Source organism: Cylas formicarius, unplaced genomic scaffold (genome assembly GCF_029955315.1).
Source record: "Cylas formicarius isolate icCylForm1 unplaced genomic scaffold, icCylForm1.1 PGA_scaffold_10__41_contigs__length_53128322, whole genome shotgun sequence".
NCBI classification, from domain to species: Eukaryota; Metazoa; Arthropoda; class Insecta; order Coleoptera; family Brentidae; genus Cylas; species Cylas formicarius.
Genome location: NW_026844214.1, coordinates 24756471 through 24777376, shown reverse-complemented (window position 1 = coordinate 24777376; position 20906 = coordinate 24756471). Strand labels below are relative to the sequence as shown.

General features: G+C 33.7%; 3 protein-coding genes and 2 long non-coding RNA genes across 12 annotated transcripts in view; 2 read left to right on the top strand and 3 right to left on the bottom strand.

The window, feature by feature from the left end:
- The window catches only part of LOC132696772 (protein daughterless-like), a 114871-nt gene extending 107011 nt beyond the window's left edge, over positions 1 to 7860 (bottom strand). For 3 of the 6 annotated variants that reach the window (XM_060661786.1, XM_060661822.1, XM_060661812.1), the window contains exon 1: positions 7721 to 7858. In XM_060661786.1, coding sequence (XP_060517769.1) covers positions 7721 to 7805 — 85 coding nt within the window. In that variant the 5' untranslated portion in view covers positions 7806 to 7858. Of the gene's footprint in view, positions 1 to 7720 lie in introns of all 6 variants that reach the window. The other 3 variants (XM_060661795.1, XM_060661804.1, XM_060661829.1) reach the window with 2 other exon arrangements.
- Positions 7861 to 8609: 749 nt separating this feature from the next.
- LOC132701801 (nucleoporin NUP42-like) lies at positions 8610 to 10633 on the bottom strand. 3 transcript variants are annotated; one of them, XM_060670020.1, is made up of 4 exons: positions 10234 to 10633; positions 9869 to 10164; positions 9323 to 9815; positions 8610 to 9268 (listed from the first exon to the last, which is right to left on the bottom strand). In XM_060670020.1, the coding sequence occupies exons 1-4, from the start codon at positions 10307 to 10309 to the stop codon at positions 8937 to 8939; spliced, it is 1197 nt and encodes a 398-aa protein (XP_060526003.1). In that variant the 5' UTR covers positions 10310 to 10633; the 3' UTR covers positions 8610 to 8936. The 3 variants fall into 3 exon arrangements, with proteins under 3 accessions (XP_060526003.1, XP_060525995.1, XP_060526012.1); XM_060670012.1 differs by having other exon boundaries at positions 8613 to 9815; XM_060670029.1 differs by having other exon boundaries at positions 8614 to 9815; positions 9869 to 10076.
- A 1026-nt stretch (positions 10634 to 11659) lies between these two features.
- On the top strand, positions 11660 to 13232 carry LOC132695812 (uncharacterized). Its single transcript, XM_060660351.1, has 2 exons — positions 11660 to 11949; positions 12929 to 13232. The coding sequence occupies exons 1-2, from the start codon at positions 11660 to 11662 to the stop codon at positions 13230 to 13232; spliced, it is 594 nt and encodes a 197-aa protein (XP_060516334.1).
- A 1869-nt stretch (positions 13233 to 15101) lies between these two features.
- On the top strand, positions 15102 to 17033 carry LOC132701205 (uncharacterized). The gene is made up of 2 exons (XR_009618732.1): positions 15102 to 15971; positions 16146 to 17033. It is a non-coding gene; the product is annotated as an uncharacterized LOC132701205 (long non-coding RNA).
- A 1277-nt stretch (positions 17034 to 18310) lies between these two features.
- On the bottom strand, positions 18311 to 19498 carry LOC132702793 (uncharacterized). Its single transcript, XR_009618967.1, has 3 exons — positions 18784 to 19498; positions 18439 to 18462; positions 18311 to 18378 (listed from the first exon to the last, which is right to left on the bottom strand). It is a non-coding gene; the product is annotated as an uncharacterized LOC132702793 (long non-coding RNA).
- Between the last annotated feature and the right edge of the window lie 1408 nt (positions 19499 to 20906).

The window sequence follows — 20906 nt, the reverse complement described above, 5'->3', positions numbered from 1 at the left end:
ATCAATTTGATGATAATTAGCAAATATCTTCAATGAGGAATTATTAGGATTAAGTGCGAGCATATGTTCAATAATAATCGTAAAATCTATTTAAATCAGAATAAATAATGTTGCTTCGTTCAGGCATTTCTCATAAGAAGACAAGTACAGTTGAATATCGTCGACATAAAGATAATCACAAAACTGTAATGATGTTGTAATTCTGGATGTAAAAATCGCAAACCTAAAATACTACTACCCTGGGTACTCACAAGGCCAAAGACCTTGATTCGTAATGTATTTTATTTTGTGTTCAGTCATTTAAAAAGTATGACACAAATTTGTAAGATCCTTCTTCACTGAATCTTATGTGCCGAAGAATTCAAATGAGGATTTCATAATTTATCATGCCAAAGCTTTGTTAAAATCAAATAAAACCAAGGCAGTAATTTTGTTATCACAATAATAATAATAATAATTTATTGATGTTAACAACCCTACGGTTTTATACAAGTCAGCAAAAAACATTGAGAAAAATCTACATATATGTATAATTATAAATGTTTAGCGTTTTCTGTGTTATGTCGCGGTGCCTTTGTAATAACAAAGGCACCGCGACATAACACAGAAAACGCTAAACATTATTAAAATTGGTAAAAAAGTCATCAAATGAGTAATAGGCCCCATCCAGCAGAAGTGATTTGACCTTAATAGAGAATTGTCTCTCCGGCAGCTCTTTGACGCTTAGAGGCAATAGATTAAAGAACTTGGGTCCGTAATGGTTCTTATAATTTCTAGTCTTTGCAATTCTTGAGTAGTTAATCAACATATGATTTCTGTTTCTGGTGAGATGGTGGCAAACATTAATATGAAGCGGATATTGATCCTGGTTGCTTTTGGTATATTTTAATGCCGAATAGATATAATAACATGAAACAGTTAATATTTGGAAATCTTTAAACTTTGCTCTTACGTCATCCCTATAATTCATCTGCGTCATCGCCCTGGCTCGTCTCTGTATCGAAAAAACTCTTTCGGTATGTGAGGAGTGACCCAAACTAAAATTGCGTAACTAAATAACCCCTGCAAGAGTGAAAAATATACCATTCTGACTATACTTTGAGAGACCTCGCCGACCAAACCGCGCAACAATAATATGGTGCTCGAACGTAAATTTCGGATCAAGCAGAACCCCAAGACAGTTCACGTGTAATGGGTTGTTGAAAGTTGACTCGCGTAAAGAAAATATAATTTGTTGTGTTTTTGATTAATTGAGGTTAAGTTTGTTAGCACGAAACCACTCACTAGCCCCGGACTGGGCCCCCTCCATCCTGTGCACCAAGTCGTTCTCACAAGAAGAGGTAGTATCATCAGCGAATAATGTACAAACGATGTCAGCAACATGCTCAGGGAGATAGTTTATACAGATCAAGAATAGAAGAGGGCCCATAATGGACCCTTGGGGTACTCCATGTTCTAATTTGTTATGATTTTCCATTCAGGACCACGATCTGTCTCCTATTCGAAAGATAACTTTGAAGGAATCCAACCGATGAGGGATCCACACCATATCTCAGCAATTTAGTCAGAAGAGCAGGATACTGGATATAGTCAAACGCTTTCGAAAGATTGCATGTGACTGTGCCGGAGTACTATCTGCCTTCAAAAGCTGCGTAAACCTGATCAAGAACTCTACTAATCGCTTCACAAGTCGATCTACCACGTCTAAACCCAAACTGGGCCGGAGACAACAAATGGTTGTCCTCGAAGTAAGCTGCAATAATTTTACCGATTGTGGGGATAATAGATATTGGACGATAATTATTTATATCATTTACATAGCCCTTCTTGAAAACTGGAATCACTCTGGACAACTTCAAGGAGTTAGGAAAAATACCATCGGATATACACCTGTCTGTCAGCTTAGTCAATTGAATAACTATTAAGTCTTTAATGTAAGGGATAATATTGATATTTATATCATATATGTCTTTACTATCGTTACACTTAAAACTGGTCAGGATATCTCTCATTTCAATATATGAGACTTCACGGAAAGAAAAACGCTTATCCGTATGCGCCCTCATAGACTCAGTTGGATCGTAAGTATTAGCAATATTTGCAGTTAATTTATTTGCTACGTTTGAAAAATATTCATTAAAATTGTCGAGAGTGATACCCAGTAAATGAAAATTTGATCCACTCTTGCATTTCCTATTGATGACTTTTTACTTAATTTTATTTTCGCCCTGTAAGCAGCCCTATGAGATTTTATTATATTTTCAATATCGGGAAATTTAGGATATTGCTTTTTGATATCTTGGAGAAAGTTTAGCTGATCCCGCATCTCTCATAATTCGTCGGTATACCATTCGATATTTAATTTGGTATTTTTAACTATTTTATTTTATGGGTATATCAAGAAATGTACTGAATTTTTGTTCAATGTCTATATTCGTGTAGGATACAAAAGACCAATCACGTTTACTAATGCCCGAATATAGATCGTTTAAACCAACCTGAGTTATAGGCCTATGGCGAACGGTCTGCACCCTGTCAGTTGAATTTGTTGGGAAATAAATCTTACACATAACTTCACAGTAGTCAGGCAAACGAGTATCAATGACATCTACCTCACTCTGATAATCAAAATTTATAAAAATGTTATCCAAACAGTTTTGCTGCCTGGTTGGGACATCAATTAGACCTTCAAGGTCATGGGAGAGCGTGAAATCCAAGAAGTGACGCTTATTCATTTGTCTTTGTAATTTTTAACATTTTCTTGGAAATGGATATTAAAGTCCCCAAGCAAAGTAACTTTATTATTTCCAACATTAATGAAGTTAAATAAATCGTTGAGTTTATTTAAGAAAAAATGAATATCCCCTTCTGGCGATCTATAAATAGTGACCACTAAGATATTAAAGTGAACAATTTTCACCACTGCAATATCTCGCTTACCATTTCCGCACAAAATTCTGCAACGTCAATCGATTGAAACTCAATACCCTCCTTAACAAGAATCGCTACGCCCCGTGTCTATAAATTCTTCTGCCGAACGAGGCACCCAAGACATAGCCATTAAGCCCTGCTTCGGCACGGTTCTTATTGTATCTTTTTTCGAACTGGCGCAGGTTACAAAATACGATGAACGTAGTTTCCTATCAGAACCCGAAAAGCTCGCTTTTTGATTGACTATTTTATCGGTGTTTATATTGTTTGTTCTCTGTGAGACAGATGGCGGTTTGCAAGAGCTCGGTGCATCAGATTTCTGTAAATTTGTGTTGGCAGGAATCTTCTCCATTGCAGGAGTCTTTACTGTAACCGGCGGTGGCAAACGATCAACAGGTTTAGCCTTATTATGTGAGATCTTTTCATTTAGCAGTGAAATTAACATTTCTTGTTCACTCAGTCAGTTTTACAAAGTCGGCTGTTGCCCTAACATGACTGGATGATTCTTTTGCATTAATAAGTTCATTGTTTACATCAGAACTGGCATCAATAAAAATTCCACTTTCACTATTTTTAGACGCCATACACTGTTCACGCACAAATTTGTTTTGGATATATCACTCTGTACTTTCCTATTTAAAATTACTTTTATTAATTCTTCTTTCCTTAGTTTTGTGAGCTCACTTGCCACTAACGGTCTGTCGGCCGCCATAATCTCTTAACCTTCAATAAACGTTAACAATATCATCTGTTACATCTTTAAAAACGCTTTCACAACAATTACCAGATTTAAAACCCGATTGTTTGAAAAATGTTCGCAAATGATCAAACTCTGTCGTTTTTATTATTTTAGGCAGAGGTATGACCTGTGCTTGTTTCCACAGTACAGGAAAATATGATTAATTATATGGACAATATATTCTACAATTATGGGACAACAAAGCTTCAGAAAAATCGATATTTATACTGTTGGTTCCGTTGCCTTAGCTGCCCAATGCCTTATATTAGGCACTTGGACTTCGTCAGTTAAAGTAAATTGAAACTGTTCATAAATCCCCTCAATAAAGTTATTTTTTAGAAAGTTAAGAAGTTCTGGGTTGGTCAAGATATTAGAAGCAGTGAAGATTATTAAAAAACATATTAATAGCACCTGCATACATTAAAAAAAAAATTGTTGGCAAATACATTTTAATAATATTAAACGAGTGATGGTACGGATCTTATACAACTAGCGGCAAAGACCCATAATTTAAAACTTATTTTCAAAAATCATTAAAATCAGTAGAAATCTGTAAAATCTTTGTGAAATCAAAAATTCAGAAATGTTTGTTAAATCTGCGAAACCTTATGGTTGTGTGAAATCGGGTGTACCAACTTTGCGTGGTGATTAGCCCATCGCGCGGTCCCTTTCGCTTTGAGTTTCGCACGACAACGCAAATTTGGTCAACGAACCCGAAACGTCATTTACTTTCAGCCCTCGGGGTATCAGGTCACAGAGCAATCCAACTTAAATCTGCCATTCCACGAGAAATTCATGCACGGCGTCAGGGTTTAGGTATGGTCCGTTAAAGGTGCTGTCATATCCACGACGGAGTGTCCAAGAAATGGACAATTACAAGTTCGGGAACGCCGAATACGATGATAAACAAAAATGTTGAAAGCCAGAGGCTGGCGGCGGCGAGCGCCCATAACCCAGAATCGAGAAGTCGCGTGTGGTTGGCCGCGAGAGACAGATGTTCCTCTTAAAACAGTGCGAGAGAGCGTACGCGCGACGTTGCCAGAACGCACCGGCCAACTTTCTCACTTATTCAAAATCGACGACTCGTTGACACCACATCAAGTTCATAAACCTTGGCATCGCCATATTTTGATTAATTTAATTCCTTTTAGAAGCTTTTACAAATTTTTCCTGGGAAAAGCATCACAAAAACTAACCGTATAATCCGTTTAATTTTTTTTTTGTACATTACTAAATCGGTTTCAGAATGATAGTGCCGAATTCTTGATAATTTCCATCCTTTAATTAAGCTAGACATTTTTAAATCAAATAACTTCAAATGTACCGCAAAACTACAACTGACTATCCAATAATAACACAAAAAAAATATGAGAAATTTAATATTGTTTATATTTATAATTCCTCAAGCAAAGCGAAAACAAACCTACAAGTCCGCCTAATCAAATTTATTTATTATTGGCGCCAATGATAGATGGATTCCAACAAAAACACTTCAATAATAAAACAAAACACGGGGACAAAAAGGGACAAGAAATTAAAAAATATATATATTTTTATTTTTTTGTTCATAAAAAATATATATATTCAGTTTTGATGTAACTAATTTCGACTAGTCTAAAGCTAGGAAAATGGAATAATACATTTCCGTATTTGTATATTCATAAAGGCTTCTAAAAGACAAAAGTTTTTGGCTAAACGAAACATGAACCCTTAATTGCAAATAAAATAAACTGGCAGTTGTACCTCAATAGAACACTCGCCATCACTATTTAAATAAACGACAATAAAAAAAACATTAGTCAATTTAATGGGCCACTAAGAAGTTCACAGAATATAAGAAAGAAAAATCACTACCCCTACTACATCTTTATTTGCAAATTGCCTGACTTTTCCAGGTGTTTTTTACATAAAAACATTTCGAAAGCACATGACAATAAATATGCCGAAAAAAGGATCAGAACCTATTTATAACTGCTAGACAAAATTTAACTATGAAAAAAGTAACAAAAGATAAAAGTTTACAGAAACCTTATTTTACCATAATTAAAGCAAAAACTAGCTAACTGTAAAACCCAGTATTTTAAGCACATTTTGATAAAAAAAAACTCAAGCCAGAAATCGTATTTACCTATTACAACGGATTTACTTTTTAACTTTCCTTTCAAAAAATGAGTCTTCCATACTCATACTCAAACGAAGAACTGGATAAATGGGAAAGTTAAATTACCGATTATGTTGTAATTGTTTTTGCAAATTGTTGAGAATGATGGCCTTCCAAATTAGCATTTTTTAGGAAGAGTACAATATGAAACTAAACCAAATTAAGCAACACACTTGGAGCAGGAGAGGACTAATTGGCAAAAAATGGCTCGAATATAAATAGAAGGAATAACAATGACGAATATCCCAACAAAGTTTGTGAGAACTCTGGTGCTAAGATATTTACTAAGAAATAAATCCTCCTCCTCTTTAAAATTACATTATTTTGCAATATTTTCCAAATTTTTCGTTCATTTTATAAAATAAGAAATAAAATGTTTACGCTTTAAGGTTAAGTGTCTTTAGAAAATCATCGCAGAATTGACAAAACCCCGAAAATCGATTTTTCGAAGTAACTTATGAAAAAACCAAAACATCAATGCCCTTGAGAATTGGAAATTTATACACTACCGGAGCGCAGGAAAAATGGTAACATTTGGCAATAGCGCGTGAGCCAGCTCTTGGCAATATCCGGATCTCCGGTGAAACATGGTCGAAGGGATAAATAAAAACGCAGTGAATTTTTTAAAAATATTAACAACGCAAAATGTTACAATATCACAATAAATCGGGTTGAGCAAACTGGACTTGTTTTCTAATGACCCGTACAAATGAAAATTGTTTTTTTTTAGTTTACTTCGGTTAATTTAAAAACTCTTTAAAAATAGTAACAAAGACATAAATAAACCATAACATGCTTAACTCACAATGACAGACGTTAGTGGACGATGTACAGAGATCATTAACTTAATATTTTGAAGCCTTACAAATACTAGTAGCGACTGGTCTTATTATTAATACTTAAATCAAGGCACTTTTATTTGTTAAAAATGCTTCACGAAACCCAGAACTAGAAGCTCTGGGATTCCCACATGAGAGACGCCAATCGGAGGAATTTTAAAAAACCAACAAAACTTTTTTATTTTAAAAAATTAGATGTAGGAATCCAACCTTATTAATTGACCAGAAGTCAACCTTAGCTACTTAAAATTCCTTTAGGTGTTTAGGTCGCTAGTTTCTGATTTACGAAAAATAGTCTGTGCAAGGCAATTACTTATATTAAGAAAGTACCGACAAACATGATTAAACAGGAAGGATAGCCAAAAATTCCTCAAAAATCGAAATTGTTCCTACAAAACAGTTGCTGCAAGCAAGCAGGTATATATGATACAGGTGACATAGAGCAAGTGCAATAAAATTCGCATCATTACGCTCAGCGACCTATAATATTTAAAGCAGTTAGTTATTCCAATTCACCTCACAATATTAAAATACTTGGACTTCAATGCCCACTCCAAAAGCTGGTAACCAGGTAAATAAACAATGCCGCACTGTCATATAACACCAAAATATTTGATTAGCAATACAAATAAACACTACCAGAAGGATTAATCGAGTTTTCGATAAATCCGAGCGTAAACGACAACGCCATGGTTTCTATTGCTATGTTTCAAACAATTGTCAATTAATCTCATCTCGAAAGGCACATAACTTACAGATCTGAGCAGCCTTCACAAAAATGAGACATAAACGTTGGCTAACAAAACTACCCGTTTAGATCCCGACAACAAGAGGTGCCAGTTGGGGAGCAAATTAAGAAAAACCTACTCGGGAATTCCTTCTTGGCTGTATTTAATTCAGCTCAAACCGATTTTTAACACAAGATGTTCAATGTTTTGGGCCGCACGCGTTCTTATGTCAAAGAGATCACCGCCAATATCAGCTCGAGGGGACGCGCAAGAACCCCGTTCGATAACTAGTTTAAAAACAATAAAAGGGTCGTCCACTTACCAGGTGCCTTGTTCGCTATTTTATTAAAACAAGTCGTGAAAACCTCGTACAAATGTTGCATAGGTTCATCATCACTGGCAGCCATCTTGGGGCACTAAACACTACTGACTGACAACAGCGGGCGGCATTGCCGCATCGACACAACCGAAAATCTGCAAATGGGCCATTCTTTACTTAACATTTACTGATTTTCTTAGTTTACGCAACACAGTTTGAGAACAAAATGATATTTCGTTTTAAAAGCCGCGGTTCTTGGCAAAATTTCGTCAATATTTATTACACAAAATTGCTATGGGGAATTTGGGCGACACTGGCAATGTCGCGGAGCGGCGACATCAAGCCGCTGGTAACCTGTCAGCCGTTGGCAGCGGGAGTTTTAAATTTCAATGAGATTTCCTAGGGTGATCTGGGTTTTATTATTTCGTGCCCTTCTTTATTTGTAGCACAGGTGTGTCGCGATACGAAGACTTGCAACGGTCGCGCATTTTTTTTTTATTTTAGTATGAGGAATTCTATTTATTTTCGATATAGTACTTAATAATCTTTCAGTTAAAAACAGAATCCTATTGAAATATTCGATTATTTTATAAAAAATTTTAGTGTCTAGAGAGGACATTGATAAACCACTGCTATTTGGATAAATAAAATATTTTTTTTAATGTTTGAAATATTACCCGTAAATGTACTTGCGGGTATTTGCAATTTAAATTATACTATACAGTGATTAAAATACTTGGTTCAACATCCGTTTGAAAATCCGTGTAAGAATGTACTGGACGGAAAGCAAGAATAAAATTAAAATATGAGTAATGTTTAAAATAAAACGGTTCAAAAACGATAAATAGTTTAATGTTATTGTATATTTTAATTTTCAAAACAATATGTATAAATTTAAATTAATAAAGTTGTAATAAATTATATTCTATATTCAGTCTCATTTTATATATAACAGGATTTGTTTCAAAGAAACACTTACAGCTTGTCATGTACTACCTCACCTAAAAATCTATTGAGTTTAACTACAAGTGGTATTAACTTTTTATTTTAAATTACATATTTTCCATAATTCTGTCTCTTCTTAATTCAGAAACCTTTAATAATTATTTAACTTTCTTTTATAAATAGATTATAGAAAAATTTTTGTAAAATATATTTTAAGGCACAAGCAACATTTAATCATTTAAAAAATAATGAAATAATTTTCTATATTTATGAGCTAAGGCCTAAAGCACATGCTGTAAGCTGGTGGCTTTTCAGGAATCTTCAAAATATCCATATCATTGCTCAAAAACCACTTCTTTTCCTCATCCGTCAATTCCTCCTCCCTTGAGTAGAGACTTTCATCTATAACAATTTGCTGAGCACTACGGGTTCTCTGAGAAGTTACAGGTTTTTCAGGTGCACTCTGTAATGGTTTACTACTAGACACTCCAATTGGCAAACTTCCAAATATAGATTGCTGCGGGTGTTGTTGCATAAAAATATTCTTGTTTGTGGAAACAAATTGCTGCCCTTGTTCAGGGATTGGGGAAACAAAAACACTCTGCCCTGTAAAGACAGGTAAAGCAGATTGATTGGTTTGCATTTGAGTACCAAATATACTTGACGAAGTAGGGCTGTTAAAAACGGAACTAGGATTTTGTTGAACTGCAGTAATCCCTGAAGATGCTGCAGATTGATCTCCAAATACCGAACTAGAAGTTGTTGGAACTACATTTGCAAATATGTTTAGAGTAGGATTTGGCTCTCTATGGTAGGATGAGTTCTTAGCATTTGTTGAAAAAACATTTTGGTGGGGAGTTGAAAATATGTTATTCTGATAATTGTCTTCTTTGACTCCTCCGAATATACTTTGATTATCCTTTCTAGATAAATCTTGGAAAATACTCCCCGAAACAGGACTTACTGAAGGTTGAGACTTAAAAGAACTAAGAATATTTGATGATGGACTTTGTAAAGGAAAAATACTTCCACCAAGGGGACTTGCAGAAGAATTGTAAATCCCTTGCAAAATTCTTATAACTTCTTGAGATGGGTTTTGGATGGCTTGCACCTTCCTTAAAACATCATGATAAAGAGCCTGCAGCTGTTGCTTCTAAAAAATTGACCATGTTTTAATATTATCTCACATTGAATATACAAACATACATATTGATCCAATGTTCCATTATTCTTAGCTTCATAGAATCCACACCGGATTTCTTCAAAGCTGTGGTCTTCAAACCCAGGAAATGCAGACTTTTCCTTGTAAGGAGCATAACATGAAAGAAGCCACTGTCCCCCTTTTTCTGCTAATGTCATATCATTTACAGCAGATTTGACTAAAGTTGCAGTATCCACATTAGACTGGACATTGCTAGAAGGATTAGTGTTTTGAGTAACTCCAAAATTAGACTGTCTTAGTATTGAAGTTGAATGGTTGTTCCAATAACCTTTAAGGTCACCTAACAGAAAATAAAAATTATATTCAAGGTCAGCAATTTCCAAACCTTTTAAATGCTAAACATGATTACCTGGAACAGCATGTTCATAGTGACAATAAGATCCAAATTTGCATGTGCCTTTCAGGAAATATTTGCACACGACCATGGCATTAATATTTTTCAAATTTTTGCTATAGTTTAAGTTAGTTCGGAATTAATTTTACCATAAAAAACAATATCTCTCTTTAAAAGAAAGCAAATACCAACTTTTAAATAAAAACTCAATTTTTTTATGAATCGTGTTAGTCAGCCCCCTTTGCTTGTATCAATCGGCCAAAAGATGGAAATTTCTATTATAGGAATTTTTGTTTTCGCATCCATATATTTAACGAATTCTGAGTATCTTTGCTTTGTTATTGATGATCAAATTCATAAACGAATGGTAAAATACCATTTGGTCAAAGTGCATGAGTTAGAGTGATAAATATTGTCAAAAGTTGCTATACTAATAATTGTTCTATGGCACAGAGAAGATGGCTGTACGAACAATCCGGCATTTGCTGGGATTTTAGCAGCAAGTCGAAAGGCGTTAGAGGCGCGTTGGGCGACGGATGAAGATAGCCTCAACTAACGATAGAAAAGCAATTGCTAGCTTAACAACATGTTATTATTATTAACGTATTTTTTATTATATATATTATGCTTTTATTTTAACTTAAACAATAACTTTGGCTTAAAAGTTTTAAAAATCTAAATCTTCGAATTGAGGAGCAGTCGAACGGTTGGTAGAAAACGGTCTTATTTCTCTGGAAATAACCAAATTGCTCGATTCTCTCATGAGCATTGCACATAGTGGTTTAACCTCCGTTCGCTTTCGACAGAATCGGTTGTAATTGTCCCCAAAAACTTTGAAATCGGTTTCCACTGTGTGGATTAAGTGTTTTTAGTGTTTAGTGAATGTTTTAAAGTTGTAATTGTTGTCGGCTCCGCTGTTTTTTCTAGTTCACGGCGGTATAGAGGCCGGATTGGCCCGGATGGTCCACGGGGGAGACCGTTTATTGCTATCGGTCAAAGAACCTTTTTTTTGTTGAAATTCCATTTTGTATATGTTAATTATCCTGGAGGATGATCGACTGGTCCAAATACTTCACTCAGAATAATTTTTAAACTTGTCCAATCCAATCCAACAAAATTGCTCATGCTGATAATACAGAGTTTGATCGAACTCACCAACTTCTTATCTGAGGCGGAAATCAAAGTCGGCGGTTAGCGCGGTGTCATTAATTATCGTTTCTTTAATTGTTTGCTATTTTGGATATCTCTTGTAAGTATATTTTAATTTTGTGTAGTTTTTTAGATCGTTGAAATAAATAAAATGGTTGGGTAGAAATGATTGCGGCTTATGCGCTTAATTTCTTTTAGGAACCGGAACTAGCCATTTTTTTTGTTTCCGCCATATTTTTCATTTTGTTATGGTCAGTCGTTAGCGTTGTATTTTAATCGCAGTTCTTCCGTTATGACTTCGACCAATTATAATGTCGGATTGTCCGATGAGAAAAACTCAAGTAGGGTACTTCGACCACCTGGTGGCGGGCACACGGATTTCTTCGCCCCTGCTGATGCTCAACCTGTGAGAAAAGTCAATCAACGAAATGCGTCATCGATCACGGAAGGGACAAATATCAATCAAGTAACTACCAGCCCTATTAAAAAATTGGTGCCTCCCCAGCAAGTACAGACAGAAGCTCCAACAGAAGTCCCAAATCGCATCAGAGTACCACCGGGAGGTTTCTCCTCAGGGTTATGGTAAATCTGAGGACCAAGGATGCTTTGCTGCTGTTTTTATACTATGTATTGTATCTTAACTGGAAATAATGTGATATAAATATATAAATCACTTACACTCCACATCACTGTTGATGCTGATAATTTATATTTGTCACCCACATCAGAGAGAATATTTTGTGTCTGTGAAATAAGAGGTACAATTGTACTTTTTAAGCTTCTATAATCAGAAACTGTAGTGGTTATGACAATTACAGCAACTGCAGGATTTAACCGTTGTGAGGTACAACCAGTTCCATATATCCACTTGTGGTTCGGTCTCGAAATTGATGACAGAAAATTATTAATAATTTTATTTTTCTAGGTTAATTTTGTTATTTCTAAATGATTATTTGTTTAAACCATTCAAAAGCTTCAACCTGACTCTTGATTTTAAAACTGCACAGGTCTGTGAGGGAACTGTAAAAAAGAGAATGAATTAAAGGAAAGGAAGGGGTTTTAATCAACCAACGTTATCTTTTCAAAGAGAAAACGGCATTTAGTTCGAATATTTTGAACTTCATTATGTCATCAGTACCATTGCCCGTTTGCACTATTGTACTTTTTCTCTGATAAAGACTAACATCAATAAGCTAAGTTGCTTAGTCTATGCGTATAAGATGCATCCACAGAAAATTCAGTATTGACAATCCAGAATATTTTATCTAACTTACCAAACTTTTATCTCAGACGGAAATCAAAATCGGCGGTTAGGGTGGTGTCAAAAGTAAATCTTTTCTTTAAAAATTTAATATTTGGGGCAACTCTTGTAAGTATATTTTAATTTTGTGTAATTTGTTAGATCATTGAAATGAAATCAAAAACTGTTACCTTTGGTTAGAAACAAATATGGCCCTTAATTCGTTTTAGGAACCGGAATTATCTGGTATTATCCGGATTAGTCTTCTTATTTTATTTTTCATTGTTTGAATCAATTGGTACCGTTATATTTTAATTGCAGGTTTTCCGTCATGACTTCGACCAGTTACAATGTTGGATTTTCCGATGGGAAAAACTCAAGTAGAGTACTTAGGCCACCCGGTGGCGGGCACACGGATTTGTTCGGCCCTGCCGATGCTCAACCTGTAAAAAAAGGGAACCAACGAAACGTGTCCTCGATCACCGAAGGGACCAATATAAATCAAGTAACGCCCAGCCCTGTTAAAATAGCTGTGCCCCCTCAGCAAGTACAGACAGAGGCTCCAACAGCAATCCCAAGTCACGTCAAAGTACCACCTGGGGGTTTCTCTTCAGGCTTATGGTAAATTCGAGGACCACAGATGCTTTGCTGCTCTTTTTATACTATGTATCTTATGTTAACTGGAATTTATGTGATATTTACTCATTTGTTCACTGCACATTTTGTACTTAACATTTATTTTAATCCTTTGGAAAATTGCAGGATTTTTCTTTTAAGTTATTACCCCATTTTCTCAAAATGTGTAAGGTAGCGTTTTAATAAATTTTTGTACTGCTATATAGAAAGATTTTTCTATCATATTTCACCTTATCTATTCATGTATATGTCCACTGATGGTATTTTCTGTACTACAAAAAAAGGCCCTCTAGTTGCTGCGCGTTGAGTATTGATTAATATATTTTGAATCTAGAATATTTGTCATAATTTCTCATTTTTTGTATAAGTGACAAAGTAAAAAACGCAGTTGTAATTTTTAAATTTTTGTATTGGACTAACATTAAAGTCCTAGAAAAGTATATTAAAAAAAGTCGGAAGAGGGCGTTTTTGTGATCTTGGTACTATATGAGGTGCTTAAAATACAAAGGATAAATGAAATGGTTAAATTTTCAGTTTCTTTCTGTATCTAAACAACAGGCTTTTTTTTTTAAATTACATCTTTTGTTTTACGAAAATCGAGCAGAAAAGTTCTGAAATATTCTGACCTATATTGGAAATATTTTTTTTGGAACATCTTGCATGCCTTGATAATTTGATTAAACTTACTTTACTATTATGTCCGATTTTTTAAAATTCTCATTTTGAGTCAACATGCCTCAGAGCAGAAAGCAAGGGAAAACAAATTATAAATAATAAATAAATATATATTTAATAATTCACAATAAATAAGTAAAAATTTACACAAAATAATTTTAAAATTTTTGTAAATCAACAATGAGCAGAAGATATTTTGCGTATACGCGAATAAGTCATATCCGTTGATATAATCACAAGTGGGGTAAATTTCGGGACTTTATCTATAAGTAGTAGTTTGTCATAATCGAGAGAAAGATCACAATCGGTACGAATTAAAACATTTCTTTTATCAAATACATTCTTTTTATAATTCTTTTATAATAGTTTTCATTGTGTAAAAGATATTTACTGAATCCATCTGTTTATTTTGATTTAAAATTTGGTGTTTCGCTTTTTTGTTTAAGCTGTTTGACACGATGTTGCCCGCGGGGGCAAAGTTTTGAAAGTATCTTTGTCCAAATGTTTTTAATTTTTTTAGTAAAGTTGCTAGGTTTTGTGACCGAGTGGGTGACTACTGCCTGGTTCAATTTTAATTTTAATATTTTAAAATTTAAGTAAAGAATTTTTTTTGAAAAATAATTTTTAATTATATTGAAAATTAAAATAATAAATAAGAAATATCGCGACTATTTGATAACTGAAGCACTTAAGAAAACGGCCATCTTTTTTTAATGAAAAAAATTGTATCTGAAAGAGCAGCTCTTATGCATTACATATTTCTGAAAAGTTCATGTTGGTGGAGATTATTTCGCAAATAAATACAGCGTAGCTCAGTGCATTCCTAATAAAAAAAAACTATCCAGAACAGCTTTCACCTTGTCGAATAGTCAATAACCGAACTACCTCCCGTATCTAAAAATCCAAGATAACTATGACATTTCTGTTTGTGGCACCATTAAGTTGAGAAAAAGTGGCCTTGGGTAAAACCATACATCTATAACATAACATACTGGCCCTACTACGCTAAAAAGTAATGCGCCGCAGGTGTCTATATTTTCTTAGAGGTGTGGATCTTAACTGAGTTGTCACATTGCCGTAATATTTCTGAAAAAATTGGCTAATTTTCATAAGAACGCAAAATCAGTCTCTGAAATCCGAATATAATTGGCAACGCCGAGCTTGGAATTGCTATTGCCAGAGAATACTAACAATCCGCGATTTTGTTGTTTACATTTTTGGTGGTTATGATTCTTTCCGTACCTTTTTGTTTTTTTGTGAAAAACTTGTTTGTGGTCAAAACTCTAAGGAAAAGAATGAGCCTAAGTGTTGCCTTATGTACAAGTGAATTTAAAAGATTTAAAAGTGGTTTCTATAGGACTCCCATTCACAAACTTGTATAATTTCTGCTTTCAATACTTGCTCCTTCACGAAACTACAAATATGGCAAATATGAGGACCTAATAGGACCTTACACGCACTTAAATAGCTACATAGGAAAGATATTTGGGTAATTTGTTTTAGTGTACAAGAATTACACGAAATATAAGAAAACTATTAAGTTGCAAGTTTTACTAGAACAATCACAAGCAATACCCCTTTACAATTCCAAAACCTTGTAAAGGTCAATATGGGAAAGTTTTCGTTTGTCATCACGCTTAGTGAAACCGAAATTTCCTTTCGGTTGGTCAAAAATTACAGAAATTATTACAGCTGAAAGTGGGGAATTACCAGAATCAGTTCAGCAGCAATAGGAAGAATTTAAACGATAAATCTGCAGGATATTTTTGGAAAGTCTGAAGGCATTGCAGTAAATCTTCGAGTATTACCAGGAGTTCTAGGCAACTTTTCAAAATTTTGGGGTATTTCATCTGTAGGTCACCTACTGCAGTACGTACACATTTTGACACTGATTAAATAGATAAATACTGATTTTGTAAATCTGCTTGTTGGATTCGGGACAACTTAAGTAAGAAAAATATTATATGCACAACTTGGGAAAAAAGATATTGATTAGTCTCTGAGTATTTTCCCAACCCTTCCTTGGCTTGAGAGTAAGCTGTGTCCTAGACTCGTAAGTATTACCTACCTCCCTTTTGTGAATAACAAGTTTTTGGACAAGTTATGGGACTGATCCATGTTCTCTATCCCATTTTTTTTGTAGATTTGCATATAGGTCTGTCTCTTAGTTTTAATATAATAATCACTTATCCAGGTAATGTCATTCAATTGACATTTTATTTTTTAGTTTACCAAAAGATAAAATTGTAAAGAAACAACAACATTGCTTGTCAAAAATGGAGCTGCCAGGGAGGCTGATAGCTTTAGAAGAGCATCCATATGTGGGGGTCACATCACTCCTTTAAGATATAGAAAAGGTGGTAAAGTCTTGATAAAGTAGGCAGTGCAGTGTCTTTTGTGCAGTTGTAAATCGGGTTACTTGTTTTCTGCTCATTCTATTTGCCTATCATACTTAACAGCTCATATTTAGCGTGCCAAATGGTATTCCTCAAAAATATTATTTTGTTGGTAATATGCTACCAACTTTTTTTCGGTCTAAAATATTGTTATTTTTCCTCCATAATTTGTGACTGAAAATTTTCCATCTTGAACATAAGAGAAATTTTTGTTTTTTTTTTTTACCTTTTTTAGGCTTTATTTCCAGCATGTCAAAATAATAACTTCTTTCCTAGGTAGAACTAGAGCAGACACCAGTAGATCTTTAATCTTGGTAGTCAAAACAACATTACAAGTTATAGAGAAGCCTGGCACAGAATAACCAGCAGTCGTCAGTTTTTAAAAAGAACTTAACGCACAGTAACAAATTTGTCAACAAATTCTTCTGTTTAAATTTTGTTTCTTATTTGGAGCTAATGAAACTTTTACTGTAGTTATTCTACTGATAAATAACGACATTTAAATGTATTATAAATGAACATTTCTTTTATTTTTTTCATGTTCTTTTTTGTAATTTTTAAAGGTGGTGATCCTCTCAAATCAAGTAATATAAAAGTTCCTTGAAAATAAAAAATAAATATTATTATGCTATTAAAAAAGGCAGCATATATTTTTATTTAATTTATTATTATAAGCAACATTGTATTTTATTCTTTTCAATAAAGGCTTTAATACATAATTCATGTATTTATTTATACTAACCAAAACGAGTTAATAAAACACTATATAAATTGCTATTATAATTAAAGGTAAGTCGTAGTTGTGACATAAACCATAATCTTGTCTACAAAACCAGTCTGGAGTGTGGATCTGGAAAAAAATATTTCTTAATAGGACATCTTCCTTTTAGAATGTTTCATGTCAGCTTACACTTTTAAAAAATCCCGAACATTTCTGGAAAAGTAATTTTTGGTTACTTACATTTGAATCCAAATTGCAATAAAATATAGGTAAATTATTGTGTGAATTGATACTAGTATCTAAAGCCCCCCTAGACACAATGCACTTTTTACATGTGTTTTTAGCATTTAACAATTGCTTTGAAATGTTTTTAACGGGGAATTTTTTGCGGTAGCCACCATGCAATTTTTGCTAGCAAAATGTTTTTTAAAATTTGAGACAATAAACGACATTTTTTTGGGCTTGGTAATGTTAATCCTGTTACATTTAGGCCTAATTGTTTATTGACTTGTTTTATACTAGTTTTTAATTTACCTGGTTTTCCAATACCTACAGTTTTTTAACGAAATTGTCCATTGGTACTTTTCATAATTATATATTTGTTGGTAATATGCTACCAACTTTTTTTCGGTCTAAAATATTGTTATTTTTCCTCCATAATTTGTGACTGAAAATTTTCCATCTTGAACATAAGAGAAATTTTTGTTTTTTTTTTTTACCTTTTTTAGGCTTTATTTCCAGCATGTCAAAATAATAACTTCTTTCCTAGGTAGAACTAGAGCAGACACCAGTAGATCTTTAATCTTGGTAGTCAAAACAACATTACAAGTTATAGAGAAGCCTGGCACAGAATAACCAGCAGTCGTCAGTTTTTAAAAAGAACTTAACGCACAGTAACAAATTTGTCAACAAATTCTTCTGTTTAAATTTTGTTTCTTATTTGGAGCTAATGAAACTTTTACTGTAGTTATTCTACTGATAAATAACGACATTTAAATGTATTATAAATGAACATTTCTTTTATTTTTTTCATGTTCTTTTTTGTAATTTTTAAAGGTGGTGATCCTCTCAAATCAAGTAATATAAAAGTTCCTTGAAAATAAAAAATAAATATTATTATGCTATTAAAAAAGGCAGCATATATTTTTATTTAATTTATTATTATAAGCAACATTGTATTTTATTCTTTTCAATAAAGGCTTTAATACATAATTCATGTATTTATTTATACTAACCAAAACGAGTTAATAAAACACTATATAAATTGCTATTATAATTAAAGGTAAGTCGTAGTTGTGACATAAACCATAATCTTGTCTACAAAACCAGTCTGGAGTGTGGATCTGGAAAAAAATATTTCTTAATAGGACATCTTCCTTTTAGAATGTTTCATGTCAGCTTACACTTTTAAAAAATCCCGAACATTTCTGGAAAAGTAATTTTTGGTTACTTACATTTGAATCCAAATTGCAATAAAATATAGGTAAATTATTGTGTGAATTGATACTAGTATCTAAAGCCCCCCTAGACACAATGCACTTTTTACATGTGTTTTTAGCATTTAACAATTGCTTTGAAATGTTTTTAACGGGGAATTTTTTGCGGTAGCCACCATGCAATTTTTGCTAGCAAAATGTTTTTTAAAATTTGAGACAATAAACGACATTTTTTTGGGCTTGGTAATGTTAATCCTGTTACATTTAGGCCTAATTGTTTATTGACTTGTTTTATACTAGTTTTTAATTTACCTGGTTTTCCAATACCTACAGTTTTTTAACGAAATTGTCCATTGGTACTTTTCATAATTATATATTTGGGAGGCGAAACTTTCTGCAATTAGTAGACTTGCGATGAAAGAAAGAGCGTTCTATCTGTATGAGGTGCTTGTTGAACCTTTTTTCCATTTAGATGTTTCCAGTGCGATATCTAGTACCTCAAAGTTATATTTACACTTTTAGAGTCACATTTCGTGAATTCGACTTTATTTACATTTTCAATGGAGGTTAAACCAATAAGTTTATAAAAAAATAAAATTCGGGAAAAATTAGCTGGTATCGTGTATATAGCGCTGAAAGGACCAAGGACTAAAATTCTTAAAAAACGACGTCGATCCGTGTGCTGAAATTCAGCATAATATTAACTCTGCACTTGTTGCTAATTTTTTTAACAACGCTTTCTACACCTTAATTCCTTTTGTGCCTGAAAATACTGCCGTAAAAAACCAGTTTCCATAGAAAATATTCATTTGCAGCCCCGTACAAGGGTTGCTATAGAGTCAAACTAAAAGGTTATAAATATTATAATCATATATGAGATGAAAATGTGTCCACAAAGGTTAGCTTTCGTTTCCAGTAAAAATATTCTCTTGCACTCCCGCACGGGCGTTGCTATAGGGTGAAACAAAAAAGTTTTAAATATTTTTTTCTATTTTAATCGAAATATACACACCTTCATTTCTTGATAAAAATGTGCCCACAAAGGTTAGCCTTCGTTTCCAGTTAAAATATTCTGTTTGCATTCGCGTATGGGAGTTGCTATAGGGTGAAACAAAAAAGTTTTAAATATTTTTTTCTACTTTAATCGAAATTTACACACTTTCATTTCTTGATGAAAATGTGGCCACAAAGGTTGACTTTCGTTTCCAGTAAAAGTGTTCTCTTGCTCTTCCTAACGGGAGTTGCTATAGGGTAAAAAACAAAAGTTTTAAATATTTTTTTTCAACTTTAATCGAAATATACACACTTTTATTTCTTGATGAAAATGTGTCCACAAAGGTTAGCTTTTGTTTCCAGTAAAAATATTCTCTTGCACCCCCGCACTTTAACCGAAATTTACACACTTTCATTTCTTCATGAAAATGTGCCCACAAAGGTTGGCTTTCGTTTCCAGTAAAAGTATTCTCTTGCTCTCCCGTAGAGGAGTTGCTATAGGGTGAAACAAAACTTTAAATATTTTTTTTCTACTTTAATCGAAATTTACACACTTTCATTGCTTGATGAAAATGTGGAAACGAAAGCCAACCTTCGTGGGCAAATTTTCATCAAGAAAGAAAGTGTGTAAATTTCGAATAAAGTAGAAAAAAAATATTTAAAGCTTTTCTGTTTCACCCTATAACAACTCCCGTACGGGAGCGCAAGAGAATACTTTTACTGGAAACGAAAGCCAACCTTTGTGGGCACATTTTCATGCAGAAATGAAAGTGTGTAAATTTGGATTGAATTAGAAATAATATATATTTATAACTTTTTAGTTGCACCCTATATCAACCCGAGAGATCTATTTAATTTAAATCAGTTGCTTCCTAAACTGGTTTAGGAATCTCCGCCGCCACTGGTTCTTCGGCTCTTTCCGTAATTTTGGCTGCTAACTTCACAGCGGTCCGTAAAAATGCAGCATCCAAACATTGACGACCTGTCAACGGCCATGTTGGTTGTTGGCAGCCGCAGGGCCTTATGTGTCGAACGTCAGAAAATGCAATTAGAGCTGCCATTGGTTAAAAACGAAAAAAAAAATTTGTTACATGGTTGATTCCCGAGTTCCTATACTATTAGCATAGGCAGGGTCTCTTTATGTCTAGTAGCTATATGGGTAAAAACCATATGCACTTTGCGTCATTTTCTTTCAAAACAGCGATTTCCACACACACAACTTGTTTTCCAAGAACATTTATCGAGATCTAGGCATATTTTGAGAAATTACTGCTGCAAAAATGCCGCGTCCAAACCATATAGCTATTATCTAATAACTATATGATCCAAATTTACCGACGATCTGTCAGCGGGCATGTTGCTTGTTGAATACCGCAAGGTCAAGGTTTCAAGCGAGATTTTGAATCTCGCGCATGCGCATATTGAATAAACTTTCTCTTTTT